Source organism: Tupaia chinensis, unplaced genomic scaffold (genome assembly GCF_000334495.1).
Source record: "Tupaia chinensis unplaced genomic scaffold, TupChi_1.0 Scaffold000477_1, whole genome shotgun sequence".
In the NCBI taxonomy this organism is placed as follows: domain Eukaryota; kingdom Metazoa; phylum Chordata; class Mammalia; order Scandentia; family Tupaiidae; genus Tupaia; species Tupaia belangeri.
The window spans coordinates 1,002,928-1,018,325 of NW_006159986.1; the positions used below are offsets into that span (position 1 = coordinate 1,002,928).

Below are 15,398 nucleotides of genomic sequence, written 5' to 3' on the forward strand. Positions count from 1 at the left end.
TCTTCCTCTTCCACTCCCCAGGAGGAAAGGAAAGGGGAAATGGAGCCAGGCTCTGGCTCTGAGGTCTTCGTTGTCCTGGCAGCAATGCCCGCCTCTACTTAGACTTCCACTTCGCCAGGGAAGTTCCCAAACTGTCTATATAGCGGGTGGGTAGGGGCCAGTAAGCCAGCTGTCCCAAGGCTGATGGCGTGGGCCACTGAGCCCTGAATGACAGAAGAACTCAAAATGTACCATCCCGGGCCAGTCCCTGCCCTCCACCCAGAACACTGATTGGACTCTGCATTTGGGTCACATGCGGGCCTGACCTTCCTGGGCCAGGGTCCCGCCTGACACTGTACCGTGAGGTGACAGGAGTGGCTACCTTAATGAAGTGCAGGCGCTGCACATGTGGCATTGCTAATCCTGTTAAGTTCTGTGCAGTGGGTACTCTTCTCTTCCCACTTTACAGATAAGGAGACCGAGGTGCAGAGACTCCATGATGTGGTCAAGGGCACCCAGCCTAATAAGGAATGGGCCTTCAACTCCAGGTCTGATCCCGGCCCCAAAACCTGCACCCCTATCCTCTGTCCCTGTGGGACCTTATAAGCTGCCAGACTGGCCAACTTACTAGACATGACTTGTGGCCAGGCACTGGGACCTGGGCCTCCAGGGCTCCAGGAGAGACAGCTTTGACACTTGAGTTTAGCCATGGAGTGAGGAGGGCGCTGCCCCAGGGTCCGGAGAGGTCAGGGAGCCTGTAGGTGAAGGCAGCCTTGTTCAGGAGGTGATATCTGAACTAGTCTCCGATGGCTTGTCGAGGGAGGAGCTCACTGCAGAGTGAGGACACAGGGCGTGGAGGTGCAGGAGGGAGACTGACTGCGGAGTGTCCCTGGAGCAGACAGTGGTCAGGAGAATGTGGGGGTGGGGGGTAGTCAGCCCCAGAGCAAGTGCGGAGGGCTGGGGTCCTGCTGAGGGAGCAAGTCATCCTCCTGGATCCTCCTTATCAGAGTGGAACTCACTTCGAGTCTTCTCCTTGCAAGTTCCCCTTGCCTATGCAGGGGGTGCCTGGGCTCTGGGTAGGCAGGATCCCAGCAGAGGGCGGAGTCCAGCTCAGGAGAGAGACTGGGCCCTGAGGCTGCAACCCCAGCTCGCAGTGAGCATCTGTGCACCTGCGCACGCGCCACCCAGAAACCGGGCTTTGAAGAAAGAGCCAACAGGGTTTGCTGATGGTTTGAGTGGGAAGGGGGATGTGGCTGGGTTGCCTCTGGATTCTGTGGGGTCTCCTGACGCCTGGCCACTCTGTGAAAAAGGCTCTGGGACAGCTATGTCTGTGCTTAGCAGGGGAAGCCCATGTGTCTGGGGTCAGCTCTGCCCCTCTTGGCTGGGGACTAGGGCAGGTCTCAGAGCTTCAGTCCCCTCCTTCCCACAACAGGGTCGTCATTGTGGCCTCTGGTAGGGGCTGTGAGTATTACTGGAGGAATGTCTGCAGGGTGCCAGCTCGGACCACTGCCAGCAGCTTTGTTCTCCTGCACCACTGGTCTGGGTTGGGTGCAGGCACAGCCAGGGCCGACCTCCGCTACCCCTCTCCCCGTGCCTCTGCCTCCCCCCTGTGGCTCTCCAGGAACCCAAGCACTAGCAGGGCCTCCCAGGGCCTTCTCGATTCAGAGCATTCAGCCCTGGCCTGAAGCATCTCACCGGGAAGCCAGAGCTGAAGACTTCCTCCCAAGGAGAGGCAGGGAAGTAATGATCGGGTAGCCCCACACAGCCGCCACCTGTGCTGGAACCGTCTGGGCCATTAGGTCGTCCAGGTCGTTTCCTTGTGACACTTGTATGAAGCGGGTGCTGTTAGGTGCATTGTGCAGAGGAAGAGACCGCGGCACCGTGGGGTGAGTGGCTGGTGAGGAGGGAATCTAAGGTTGGACCCTTCTCTGGCTCGGAGTCCAGGTCTCTCTGGGCTTCACTGAGGCCTCCTTATTTGTACTATCAGGGACCCCATGGCGTGTGGGGCTAAGCCTTTCCTAGTGCAAGCCTTTCCTGAGGAACTAGAGGCGAGACCAATCTTCAAGAACTTGTGCCTTCTATCCCCCCGGCCGCAGGAGAGAATTTTGAGTCCACGCTGCCCAGAAGTGTGGGTCATTTCTGGGTGTGGACGAGACTTTTCCCCCTCCGCTGGGACAAACAGCACGGCCTGGTGGGAGAAGCTCTAGCTGGAACTGTGCGGGGCGGGCCGGCCTCTCTCTGAGGCTGAGAGGTGGGAAATGGGGGGGCTTCAGGCAGCTGTCGGCAGTGTCTGCCAGCCTTCATCCTGTGGGGCCAGGTGCCAGGCACTGTTCCAGGCTCTAGACACTTGTCTCCTTTGATGCCCGGACAGCCCAGGGTCAAGACGGGTGTCCCCCTCTTAACAGATGGAGCAGCTGAGGCCTGCACAGCGAGGAAGTGGTAGTGCCCACATCATGGACTCGCCTCGACTGGGCCATGGGGAGCCGCTGACCTTCTGGCCTGGGGTGTGACCAAGGGCTGGTAAGGGCCTCTCTGTCCCTGTCACCTAAGACCTGCAGGAGTCGGAAATGGGGCAAGAGGGCTCAGTCATTACGCTGCTCCCCTCTTCCATCAGCATAGAGGGGCAGCAGGTGCTGTTCCTCGGCCAGGAGCTTGGATCTGCAGGGGCTGGGCACAGGTGGGAAGGGCAGTGTCCGAGATCTGACCTGGCTCTCCCCAGGCCCTGAGCTGTGCAGGAAGCCAGGTCGGCCCCCACTGTCTGGGATCCACCTTTTTTGGAGCTGGAGCAGCTTGGCCCTTTGTATTGGTGAGGCAATCAGACTGAGGGCTGGGGAGTCCTGGGTCACACCTCAGGTCAACTACAGAGTCCAGGCTTGTCAGGGTGGTGTTTCTGCGGTCACTGTGACTTATTCTAAATCCCACCGCCACTCATCTCTCTCTCTCTTTCTTTCTTTCTTTCTTATTTTTTTTTAAGAATTCTTTTTTACTGGGACCAGCAGTTAGCATAATGGCTATGTCGCTGGATTCCCATGAAGTTGACTGCGGTTTGAGTCCCAGACATGGTGGTTTAAAACTCACTCCGGGCGCATGTGCATGCGTGCCCAAGATCCCGAGAGGAGAATGGAGGAGAAGGGATTGCGGCGTGACCATCCCCCCTGGGGGGTGATTTCTCGCTTTCTGTCTCTCTGTCTCTCTCTGTCCGCCTGGTGAGTGCATGCGCCGTATAGCAAAAACCTCTCCCCCCCAAAAATTTTTTTAATTTAACTTTCTTTATTTCTTTATTTACAAATCATTTGACCAGAAAGAGACAGAGTGAAGGAGAGAGTGAGAAAGCAAGCTGCCAGGTTCTAGGCTTGAACCGCAGTTGGCCATGTGGAAGTCCAACGCCCTTAACCGCCATGCCACCTGCCGGCCCCTCATCTCAGTCTTAAGGAAAAGTCTGCAGCTTGTTCCTTCTCAGGCAGCACTGACCAGGCCATTGCCCTGCTTCCTCCTGATATTCATGTAAAGACCAGCCCTGGGAAGGGCCAGCAGGTGGTGTAGTGGTTAAGGATGCTGGACTCCCACATGGCCGACCATGGTTCAAGTCCCATACTTGGTGTCTTGCTTTCTCACTTTCCCTTTCTCTCTCCCTCACTCTGTCCCTCTCTGGTCAAATAAAATAAATAGATAGATAGATAGATGAAGTTAAATAAAATAATTCTACCAAAAAAAAAAAAAAAAAGGACCAGCCCTGGGAAATAGGAATTCTTGTTGCCTTTTTTATTGTGGTAAAACATACATAACGTTTACTGTTTTTTGTTTGTTTGTTTTTCTTTTTTAGAGAGATTTTTTTACTATAGGGTGTGTGTGTGAGACAGAGAGACAGAAAGCAAGAAATCACCTCTGAGGGGGGTGGTCATGCCGCAGTCCCTTCTCCATTCTCCTCTGGGGAGTTTGGGCACACACGCACACGCGCCCATCGTGAGTTTTACGCTGCTGGGTCTGGGACTTGAACTGCAGTCGACTACGTAGGAGTCCAGCAACATAACCAGTATGCTATCTGCCGGTTCTAGATTTACTGTTTTAATCATTTAAGTGTATAGTTCGGTGGCATTAAGTATATTATTATTGTGTTTTAAAATATTATTTGTTATTATTTTTAAATTGATCAAGAGAGAATAGAGGGGAAGTGAAAAAGCAAGCTGCTAGGTCCAGGACTTGAACCATGGTCAGCCATGTGGGAGTCCGGCACCTTAACCACCACGCCACTTGCTGGTCGATTATTGCCTTAAAAAAAATTATTTGAAAATTGACTCATCCATCTTTTCATGAGAGAGAGGGTGGGTGGGTCTTCATCTGTGTCCCACCCCCATCCAGCCCATATCACAGGCACAGGCGTGTGTGCGCACGCCCAGAGTCTTCAGAGAACCGTGGAGGAGGAAATGTGGTGTGGCCATCCTCCTTGGGGGGTGATTTCTCACTTTTCCTCTCACACACATGCCTTATGGCCTAAAAGAGAAGAGAATCTGGAGGGAAAAATGCAGGCGAGGAAACTGAGTTGCAGAGTGGTTATAGTTTACACAGTTAGGAAGGGCACGGTCTGAGATGTGAATCCTGACCTCAGAGTCCCTTTCTTTTCCCACTATACTAGCTACCTCTTGAAAACCCCATTGTGGGGCCAGCAGATGGTGTGATGGTTATGTCACTGGACTCTCATGTGATCGACCGCTGTTCGAGTCCCGGACCTGGCAGCTTGAAACGTGCCAGGAGCGTGTGTGCCTAAAATCCCAAAAGGAGAATGGAGGAGAAGGGACTGAGGTGTAGCCATCGCCCTGGGGGTGATTTCTTGCTTTCCCTCTCTCTGGAGAGTGCATGCGCCCTGTATCAAACAGCTCTCAAAGAACAAAAAACCACATTGCAATTTGCTACCAGTGTTACCTGGGGCCAGAGAAGGCCCAGGAAAGAAGTCCCCACCCCTCCCTTTGCTTCCAAAACACCGTGAATAATCCCCTGTGCCCAGACACTTGTCTGGTCCGCCCTCGCCACGCCTCCCAAGACAGTGAGCCTCCAGGTCCCGCCTCCCTCCTCCCCACTCTCCCAAGCCCTAGCAGCTCAGCTTCACAAGCACAGGGTGTCAGGTCTGCAGCCATCGCAGCGACTCCTTCATGCCACGCGCCCTTCCCCTCCTGACACCTCTGAAGGCACTTGGGAGGGCCTGTGACAGCAGGCGGTGGGGGGTGCTGTTTCCAGGATCCTGCCTCCCCTTCTCCAGAGGGTGGGCACAGTGCTGGAGGCCCCCTGAGCTGCTGCGCCACAGCTGCCAGCCTGCGCCCTCTGGGGCCGGGGCCTTAGGGGACTGCTGGGGGCAGTTCCAGGCCACAGCCATTTTCAGCACTGCGACTGGCAGGTGTCTGACTCACGGGCTCAGAGGCCTTTGAAGTCACCTGAGAGTGGAGTTTTCACACTACACGCAGTGGAGGCGTCGGGAGATCCTGGAGCTGGAGGAAAGGCAGACCTACGTACACCTTCACCCGTAGCAGTCCGTTTTCTGTCTGTTTTATATATCGAAGTTCAAGTAAGGTTTTATTTATTTATTTTTTAAAAGTTTTTCTTGCTTAAGAAAAGGAGTTTTAGGGCCAGCCAGTGGCGTGATGGTCAAGGCACTGGACCCCACATGGTTGATTTCATGGTTTAAGGCCTGGACTGGGAAGCTTGTGTCTGTGCCCAAAATCCCAAGAGGAGAGTGGAGGAGAAGGGATTGTGGTGTGGCCATTCTCCTGGGGGTGATTTCTCACTTTATCTCTCTCTTTCTCTCTCTGTCTCTGTCTCTCTCCAGTGAGCACACACACCCTATAGCAAAACTAAAATAAACAAACAAATGAAAGTTTCGAAGAACCACTGACCTTTCCCCAGGTAAATGAAGCCTGGTGAGAAGGACTTGCCCACTATTCCTGGGAATTAATGACTGCCCGGAGCCGGTGCGGGTCTCTGGCCACTGCACAAGCTCTCCTTCGGTGGAGGAGAAGGGATTGTGGTGTGGCCATTCTCCTGGGGGTGATTTCTCACTTTATCTCTCTCTTTCTCTCTCTGTCTCTGTCTCTCTCCAGTGAGCACACACACCCTATAGCAAAACTAAAATAAACAAACAAATGAAAGTTTCGAAGAACCACTGACCTTTCCCCAGGTAAATGAAGCCTGGTGAGAAGGACTTGCCCACTATTCCTGGGAATTAATGACTGCCCGGAGCCGGTGCGGGTCTCTGGCCACTGCACAAGCTCTCCTTCGGTCTCTGAGCTGCCTTGGTGGGGAGGGCACCATAGAAGCCCACTCCCGACCCGTGCCAGCCGCCCTCACCCTCCTTTGAGCCCCTGGCTTGGCTCCCGTGCACACACTGACACCCTCCGCTCTCCAGCCCCCCCACGCCTCTGCACTCAGCCCCATCTGTGTCTCTCACTTCTACAGGGATGTCTGGGCTTGTGAGTGAGTGTCAGTGTGGTTACCACTCCAAGTGTGTCTCACACCCAAGCTGCTGCCACCCAAGTCCTGTCCCCAGAGAGGGAGAGAGAAAATCGGGGGGAGTAGGCCAGGAGTAGGGACGCCGTAGCAGCCAGAAGGAAAACTGAGAGGTGGGAGGGAGAAGGGGCAGATAGAGAGGAGGAAAGAATCCAGGGGGCAACGAGAAAGGGAGACAGACCGACTAAGGTGAGCAGAAAGACTTAAATAGGAGTATAATGGAGAGCAAGACCTGACAGAAAAACGGGCAGGCATGGCGATGCGTCCTGAGGCTTGTGGGGAAGCCAGGCCTTCTCGTGTCGCTGGTGGGATGCAAACAGCTGAGGGAATTTGGCAATACCTGACAAAACTATTGGGTTGTTGGAAAATTCATGATGTAGTCTTCTATAGTTTTTTTAAGAGAGATTTTTGCTTTAGGGAGCATGTGGAAAGACACTGGAAAGACAGAGACAGAAAGAGAGAGATCACCCCCCCGAGGGGAAGATGGCCACGCCGCAGTCCCTTCTCCATTCTCCTCTTGGGATTTGGGTGTGCACACATGCGTGAGTTTCAAGATGCCAGGTCCAGAAACCATGGTCTGCCATGTGGGAGTCAGTGATGTAACCATTACGCCACCTGCTGTTCCCTTTTCTGTTTCTCTGCAAAAAGCGTCATGACTTTTCCAGTGACCCAATACATATGTCGTTCCACCCAGCAGAGGCACTTCTAGGAGTCTGCTCTGAGGATGTGCCTGAATGTATACGCACAAGGTCATGCCTTACCTCTTCTGGTGCTTGCACTGGTTCATCTGTGAGATGGCGTTCTAAGCCATGCCATAAAAGGATGAGGAAGACCTCTGTAAAACTGACCGGAAGGCCAGCTGGTGGCTGGCTCCCATATGGCCAACTGCATGGTTTGAGTCTTGGACCCTGTGGCTTGAGAAACATGCTGGGTACATGTGTGTACACGTCCAAAAATCCTGAAAGGAGAAATGGAGGGAAAGGAATTATGGTGTGACCATGGGGGTGCTTTCTCTCTCTCTCTGTTTCTCTGGTAAGCACATGCACCTTACAGCAAAATTTAAAGAAAAAAAAACTGATACAGAATTATTTACAGAATATACTGTTTTTCTTAATTTTACTTATTCATTCATTTAATTTGAACAGAGTGAGGGAGGGAGAGAAAGCAAGCCATCGATCGGGTCCAGGGCTTGAACCATGGTCAGCCATGTGGGAATGTCCAGGGCCTTAACCACCACGCCACCTGCTGGTCCCTCCAGAATATACTGTTAAGGTGAAAAACATGCAAAAGACCCTGTACAGCAGGCCATTCTACACGTAAGAAAGGGTATGAGAAATACGTCCATAGGCCCAGCCACTGTGGCACATGGGGAGTTCCACTGCTGCCAGGCTAGAGTCTGCAAGGGAGGCCCTGGTTCAGTTCTCAGGTCTTTTGTTGTTGTTGTCGTTTTCTTTTAATGTTTATTTATTTATCTATTTATTTGTTGTGATTTTCAATCTGCCTGGTCCAGGACTCGGACCACAGTCAGCCGTGTAGGAATCCAGTCTTTTTTTTTTTTTTTTTTGAGAGGTTTTTTGCTGTAGGGCGCATGCGCTTGTCAGAAAGACAAGGAGAGACAGACAGAAGGTGAGAAATCACCCCCCGGGGTAGGGGGGTGGCCACGCTGCAATCTCTTCTCCTTCATTTTCCTCTAGGGATCTTGGGCACACAAGCACACACTCCTGGCGTGAGTTTAAGCGACCGGGTCTGGGACTCGAACTGCAGTTGACTACATGGGAGTCCAGTGACATAGCCATTATGCCAATTGCTGGTCCCAGGAATCCAGAGTCTTAACTAGTACGCCACCTACTGGCCCCCTAGGTGGTTTTTATTGCTAGAGGATGCATATGCTTGCCAGAGAGAGAGAAGAGGGAGAGGGAGAAAGCACTCCCCCGTGGGCATGCTCATGTTGCAATCCCCCCTCCATTTCTCCATTCTGTCAGGATTTTGAGCATGTGTGCTCATATGCGCGGCATGTTTTTTAAGCTGCTGGAGTTGTGATTTGAACCAGGGTAGCCCATGTGCGATCCACCTTCCTGAGCCACTAGGCCACAGAGCTAGCTCTGGACTTCTATCATTTTTTTTTTTTTTGGAGAGATTTTCACTGTAGGGCGCGTGCGCTCGCCAGACAGACAGAGAGAGACATAGAGACAGAAAGCGAGAAATCACCCCCCAGGGGGGATGGTCACGCCGCAATCCCTTCTCCATTCTCCTCTCAGGATCTTGGGCACGCACGCACACGCGCCCGGCGTGAGTTTTAAGCCACCGGGTCCAGGACGCGAACCGCGGTCGACTACGTGGGAGTCCAGCGACATAGCCATTACGCTAACTGCTGGTTCCCTGGACTTCTATCATTTTTAAACCTCCGTCCCAACCTCCACCCTACCCCACCCCCCAAAAACGTAGGCGAGGAGTAAGACATAATGAAGATACAGGTAGAAAGTTATTTTGTGAAAGAGACAGGAGCGGGAGGAGAGAGAGATGGAGATGGAGAGGAAGAGAGACAGGTCTGGGCAGACACGAGGGCCGTAAGAGACGAGGAAATGTCACCTGCCCTGGAGCTGCGGCCCGTCATGGTGAGAGATGTGCTGCTCATGCAGTCTGGCACAGATCCGACTGATGGATGTTGGGGGGTCCCGTTGCCGGCGGCCTGTCACGTCCCCTCTGCTGATTGCTCCTTCCTGAGCTGGGCCCTGCTCCCCTCGGTACTCGTCACATGAACTCAGACCGAGGTGCTGGGGGTGGGAGGTGGGCTTGGGCCGGTGCCCCTGCTGAGAACGGTCAGCTCCTCTTGATGGGGTTTGCAGAAACAGAACCTCCTGCAGGCGTAGAGTGGGAGCTTGTTTTAGACCTGGTGGACTGGGGCCTGGGAAGGCAGCAGACAGCAAAGGCGTGATGCGATCACAGGTCAGGGGGGAGTACAGTTAGATCTCGCCTTCCAGGGCCTGGGCTCCCCTTCTCTGAGCCCCGGACCTGCTTCCTGGGGCGGGGGCGTGAGAAGACTTGGGAGACTCCTGGTTGAGTCTCAGAGGCTCAGCTCCCACCAACTTGGTGCACCATTGCACTGAGTCAGCCCCTCCTGTGCTCTCACCAGGCCCTTGCTTCCTCTCACCCAGGGGATGGGACCCCTCAGAGCCAGCAGATTGGTGGACCTGGGCGTCAAGGCCTGGGGCTGTGTGGCAGGGAGGGGGTGCTCTCGGGTCCTTCTGCCTCTAGGGCTCGTGAGAGCCTGGTGGTTGCAGGGGATGTGAAGGGACTGGGTAAGCCCTCCCCTCCTTGGAGCCTTGGTCGTGTTGCCTGTAGACTGGGACCCATGCTGCATGGCCCTTGGTCGTGTTGCCTGTAGACTGGGACCCATGCTGCGTGGGGGGCGCTGGGCAGCAGGGTACTAGGCCAGCCTTGGGAGGGCTGCATTTTAATCTTTTTAGGGTTTGCCTGTTCTCTGCTGCAAGGGCCAGAAGACCCTCAGGAGCATTCATTTATTCAACAACTAGTTATAAGGCCAGCCCCAAAGCCTAGTGGTTAGGGGAGCTGGGACCCACATGCCTGAAGGCAGACTGAATCCCAGCCCTGGTGGCTTGAAAAGCACACTGGGTGCATATGTGCGTGCCCCAAATCCCTACCAGATGGAGGAGAAGGGATTGTGGTGTGACTACACCCCATTGGGAAGTGTTCACACCTTCCATCTCTGGTTCCCCCACCTACCTACGTGAGGGCACATAACCTTTGACAATTTAAAAGAGCAACCAATCGTGAAACAGTGATTCGTGCCAGGCATTGTGCTGTGCACTAGGGAGAGAGAGGGCCTGCACTGTGCAGCGTCCAGTCTCATGGGAAGAGCAAATGATAAAACAATGAAGAAGGCGATTTTAGAGAGTGATGCAAGTGAAAGCAGCACCGTGTAACTCACTGTGCCGGGGTGGGCGAGTGGGAGACGCCCTGGGGACAGGCCTTTTGAGCTGCCAGTTAGAAGGACTGAGGAAGAACATTCCAGGTAACTGGGAGGGCCAGCTCCAAGGCCCCATGGGGAACAGACAGGGCTGCCACATGGAGGGACTTAAAGCAGGCCAAAGTGACCAAACTAGCCAGAGGGACGTGCCTTATAAGAAGAGCTGGGCTGAGGCCACCCCCATAGGGCCTAGGTGAGGGCCTGGCCGGGAGGCTGCCTCGTCCTAGGAGTGCAGCAGGGGATGGAAGAATCTGATTTCTGCCCTGAAAAGCTTTATCTGGCCCTATCCAGAAAGGAAAAGTAGTTGAGAGGGTGAGAGGCAGTCTGAAGACCCACCATTAGCAGTGAACTGCAGCCGCGGGCAAGAGATGAGGGTGGTTGGGCCTGGGGGGTGGGCTAGACAGAAGGAACCAAGAGGTCCTCAGCCCATCCGCTGCCCAGCCACGGGTACACTGCCCTAGGAAGTCCCTCCCAGCTGCCATGGGACAGGGTGGGAGGAGGGCTGGCTGCTGGGAGGGAATGTGGCTTTGTGCTTAGAAAACAAAGAACAGAGCTTGGGGCCCTCTTTTCCTGGGTGTGGGGCAGGCCAAGAGGCTGTTGACAGGACCAGAGGCGAATCTCAGAGCCGGGCTTGGCTGGAGCAGGCTGTGCCCCGAGGCATCGGGAGGCATAGGTGCCCAGGGAGGGACCCCAGAGCTCTCCCAGGGTGAGCTGAGGGGCTGCTGGACTTTGGACGGGGAGGACAGGAAGGAGCACAGAGGCAGTGAGGGGTGCTGCTCCAAACCCCCCATCCCAGGGAGTTGGCCGAGGAGAGAATTTGGGCAGAGTGCCTGGGACAGGGTGGGGGGACCCTGGGTGTCAGAGGTAACGGGGACCTCCAGGACCCTGACTGGCCTCTCTGCCTCATCTCCAGCCTTGCCGCTGAAGCTCGCCTTCTTCGCCCCAAGGTGGGGGCCCACCAGGATGAGCAAGCACCCGGGGGAGCTGACCTGTGACTTGGAGCGCAGCCTGCCGGCCGTGGCCTCCCTTGGCTCGTCGCTGTCCCACAGCCAGAGCCTGCCCTCACACCTCCTCCCGCCACCTCCAGAGAAGCGCCGGGCCATCTCCGATGTCCGCCGCACCTTCTGTCTCTTTGTCACCTTCGACCTGCTCTTCATCTCCCTGCTCTGGATCATTGAGCTGAACGTGAGTGGGGCCGAGGCTGGTTGGGTCACCCCGGCTTAGTGGAGGATCGCCTCCCATAGGGTTAAATAAAGAATGGGAGGGGAAGGATACCTGTTATCATCTTCCGGATGAAGAAAATGGAGTTCCAAGGGGTTGAGGCATTTGGCCAAAGTCGCTCAGCAAGTCCTGAAGGAGACAGGGTTGAACCAGACCCTTTGACTCCACAGGTCACTCCCTTGGCCTCTGCGCCATGCTGCCCCCTAGTGGCGATTCCTGAGAAAGGCGGAGCAAGGAGAAGCCTTAGTCTTTTCTGCCCTACGCGCTTCTCTGGCTCCAGTTCATCTGTCCATCCACCTGCCCGTCCATCCACCCATCCTTCCACCCATCCAGTCGGCATTTTCTGAGCCTCTGCTATGTCCCAGGATATTGTGCTAGAGGCAGAGGATACACGTGGGGAGCAGAACAGTGCAGACTTCAGTTTCTGGTGGCTGGGTGTCAGGGCCGTCATACTGATGGGAAAGCTGAGACCCAGCGAGGTCCAGGGCCGCTGGCAGAGCTCCTGAGGTCTGAGGGGTTCTCCTTTGAAGGCCCCATCGAGCATCAAAGCGAGCACGAACATTGACCCACATCCTACGTTCGGGCCATATTTTTCTACCAGAACAAAGCAGGAAAACACTTGGTCATTTTACCTTGGAAATGCTTAGCCCTGGCTGACTGCTCAGCAGTCGCCATGCGTACTTGGGAATTTTTAATCATTATTTATTTAATTGTATTAATTACTATTATTTGATTTGTCATAAAGCACATGCTCTTTTTTTTTTTTTTTCTTTAAGAACTATTTTATTTATTTATTTTAATTTGACCAGAGAGGGACAGAGAGAGACAGGGAAAGTGAGAAAGCAAGCTGCCAGGTGAGGGACTCAAACTGCAGTCAACCATGTGGGAGTTCAGCATCCTTAACCACTATGCCACCTGCTGGCTCCAAGGGCATGTGCTCCTTACCAGAAAGAGACAAAGCAAGCTGTGAAGTCCAGGACTCAATCCGCAGTCAGCCATGTGGGAGTCCAGCACTCTAACCACCACACCATCTGCTGACCCCATACTTGGAAATTCCGGCTAAGTGAAAAATCTAACCTACAAATTATCTTCCAGTGAAATGAACAAACCCAGAATTTTGAGTTGAATGACCATAGTCAGCATGATACTTCGTTTGGCAAACATTTCAGTTTTGTAGTGTGTAGTCTGGTTTTTGTGTCTCAGAACCTGTGTTTTTAGTGCCCTGACAGACTGTGCCGCACAGTGGTTACAAGGGCCCTGATGGGGTCATGTGACCAGCTCGGGGTCTTGCAGCCAGAGACTGGCCAAGCGGGACTGAAACTCAGCTCTTCTCAGTCCTGATCCAGACCGTTCTTGCCAAGGGAAGACCCAGGCTGAGGGAGGAGAGGGTAGAGGACATCTCCGAGGGATGGTGACTGTGGGGGTGGGCAGGGCTATGGAGTCCAAGAGAGAGCAGTCTGTAGAGTGAGAGGAAGGCTGGGACGGGATGGAGTGGGGTCGGGTGTCAGACCTGGGCCCTCGCCAGCAGGCCAGAGGACATGTGGCACTGGCTTTCGTGTGGCTCAGATACTGGCTCCCTCTCTGAGCATTAGAATCTCCTGGGAGCTTTATCAAGTCCCTGGTGCGTGTCCCACCCAGAGCATCGGGCTCAGTGACCTGAGCATCCAAGCTTTAACAACCACCTCCCCTAACTTGATGAGCTCCCAGGGATAGGAAGCCCCAGTCTAGGTGGTCGTGAAGGGTCTTCCTCCTTGGAGTTCCTGGGCTCAGTTTTCCCGAATCCCTCTGTTTCCTCCCTTCTCCAGAGGGACGAGTGTCCCCACCTGCAGGAGCCTAGGCTGCCACCTCGTTCCTTCTGAGGAGTCAGGCTGTAGTCCAGCTCCCATCCAGACCCTCTTGTGCCCTGGACCCCTGGACATTTGAGTCTAGTGCATTGTCTCAGGTTTCCGTTAAACCAGTGGGCTGGGGCTGGGGCAGGGGCAGGGCGCAGACACGTCTGCTCACTCTCCATGCCATTCTTCCCAGCAGTAGCGTGATGGATTTTGCCCATTAAGTACAAACCTAATCAGTTGATTTGCCACCTGGGGCTCCGTCTGACACCACTGCCCACCCAGGCCCCCACTGCTCAGATGGATCGTTGGCTGGAAAGATGGAACTACAGAGCCGGCAGGAAGGTGGAGTTACGCGAGGGGCAGGCTCCCTGCACCATGTCCTCCAGTCCTGTGTAGGGCACGTTGCCTCCAAGCCTACTCCATCTCAGGCAGTGCACTTGAACCCAGCCCTGCCCCCCTGGGCCACCTGGACCCTTAGAGGAGTGGCGTTGGTGCCTGGGCTGTTGGTCCCTCCCTGAGCTTGCTTGGTACTTTCAGGGCCCCTTTGAGCCCTGCCCTACCTCCCAGCCTTCTCCTCCTTCCAGGAAGTGGGATCAGCCCCAGGTCCTTCCCCCCCCCACCCCGCCAAGGTATTTGCCATAGGGAGTATGCACTCACTAGAGAAAGAGAGAGAAGGAAAGTGAGAAATTACCTCCTGGGGGGATGACCATAGAGCACTCCTCTCCTCCGTTCTCCAATTGGGATCCTGAACACACACACACATGCCTGCATGATCCTCAAGCCGCCTTGTCTGGGACTCGAACCATGGTCAGCCGTGTGGGAGTCTAACACCCCAACCACCAGGCCATGCTGCCTGCTGGCCCCAGCCTAGGATCTCAGTTCTGCCTGCAGAGTTCTCCCTGTCTCCCTCTCCCAGACCAACACGGGCATCCGGAAGAACCTGGAGCAGGAGATCATCCACTACAACTTCAAAACGTCCTTCTTTGACATCTTTGTGAGTGACCTGGAGTTCTGGGACTCTGGGGTGGAGACGGAGCAGGAAGTGACTCCCACAGGGTTCCCTTTCCACAACACATGTCCCTCGTCCAGGCTGATCGGGGAGCCTTGGCCCCATGCACAGGGAACCTCCATCCTCCAAGTTTCCTCAGTGAGGCCCCACCTTCAGAGAGCCCCAAGTGGGATGGGAATGACCTCTGTCTAAGCAGGTCACTTCCAGATTGTCCCAAAGAAAGGCTCAGCCATTCTCTCCTGTGGTGTCCACGCCCACAAGGGAACATGGGGGCAGGACTAGGGGAGAGGTCGGTGCCACCTACCCCTGCGATGGCCTGGCGCCCTCCCCGCAGGTGCTGGCCTTCTTCCGCTTCTCTGGACTGCTCCTGGGCTACGCCGTGCTGCGGCTCCGGCACTGGTGGGTGATTGCGGTAAGGCGCCACTTCCCCTGGCAGCTCTCGCCTGGGCTCTGGTGCAGGGGGTGGGAGGGATGAGGACTCACTCCGGCCTCTGCTCTCTCTCCCTCCTCCCTTCCCCGGGCAGGTCACTACACTGGTGTCCAGTGCATTCCTCATTGTCAAGGTCATCCTCTCTGAGGTCAGTGGGCCAGGGTCTAGCTGATCCGGTGGGCATCTGACTCTAGGGACGAGCTTCTCCTGAGAAAGGAGTGTTTCTCTGATTTGGGGTGTCTGTCCTTATTGTCAGGGATGGGATGAGGGGGATTCATCCTGTGACTTTTTTTTTTTTTTTGAGAGATTTTCACTGTAGGGCACGTGTGCTCACCAGACAGACAGAGACATAGAGACAGAAAGCGAGAAATCACCCCCCAGGGGGGATGGTCACGCCGCAATCCCTTCTCCTCCATTCTCCTCTTGGGATCTTGGGCACGCACA

The 15,398-nt window shown here is 54.8% G+C and overlaps 1 protein-coding gene across 3 annotated transcripts in view; it reads left to right on the forward strand.

Moving 5' to 3' along the window:
• The window catches only part of STARD3 (StAR related lipid transfer domain containing 3), a 25,930-nt gene that overhangs the window by 3,911 nt on the left and 6,621 nt on the right, over window positions 1-15,398 (forward strand). The window contains exons 2-6 of one of the 3 annotated variants that reach the window (XM_006155896.3): window positions 2,385-2,499; window positions 11,376-11,647; window positions 14,432-14,509; window positions 14,859-14,936; window positions 15,049-15,102. In XM_006155896.3, coding sequence (XP_006155958.1) covers window positions 11,426-11,647; window positions 14,432-14,509; window positions 14,859-14,936; window positions 15,049-15,102 — 432 coding nt within the window. In that variant the 5' untranslated portion in view covers window positions 2,385-2,499; window positions 11,376-11,425. The remainder of the gene's footprint in view (window positions 1-2,384; window positions 2,500-11,375; window positions 11,648-14,431; window positions 14,510-14,858; window positions 14,937-15,048; window positions 15,103-15,398) is intronic. The other 2 variants (XM_006155895.3, XM_006155898.3) reach the window with 2 other exon arrangements.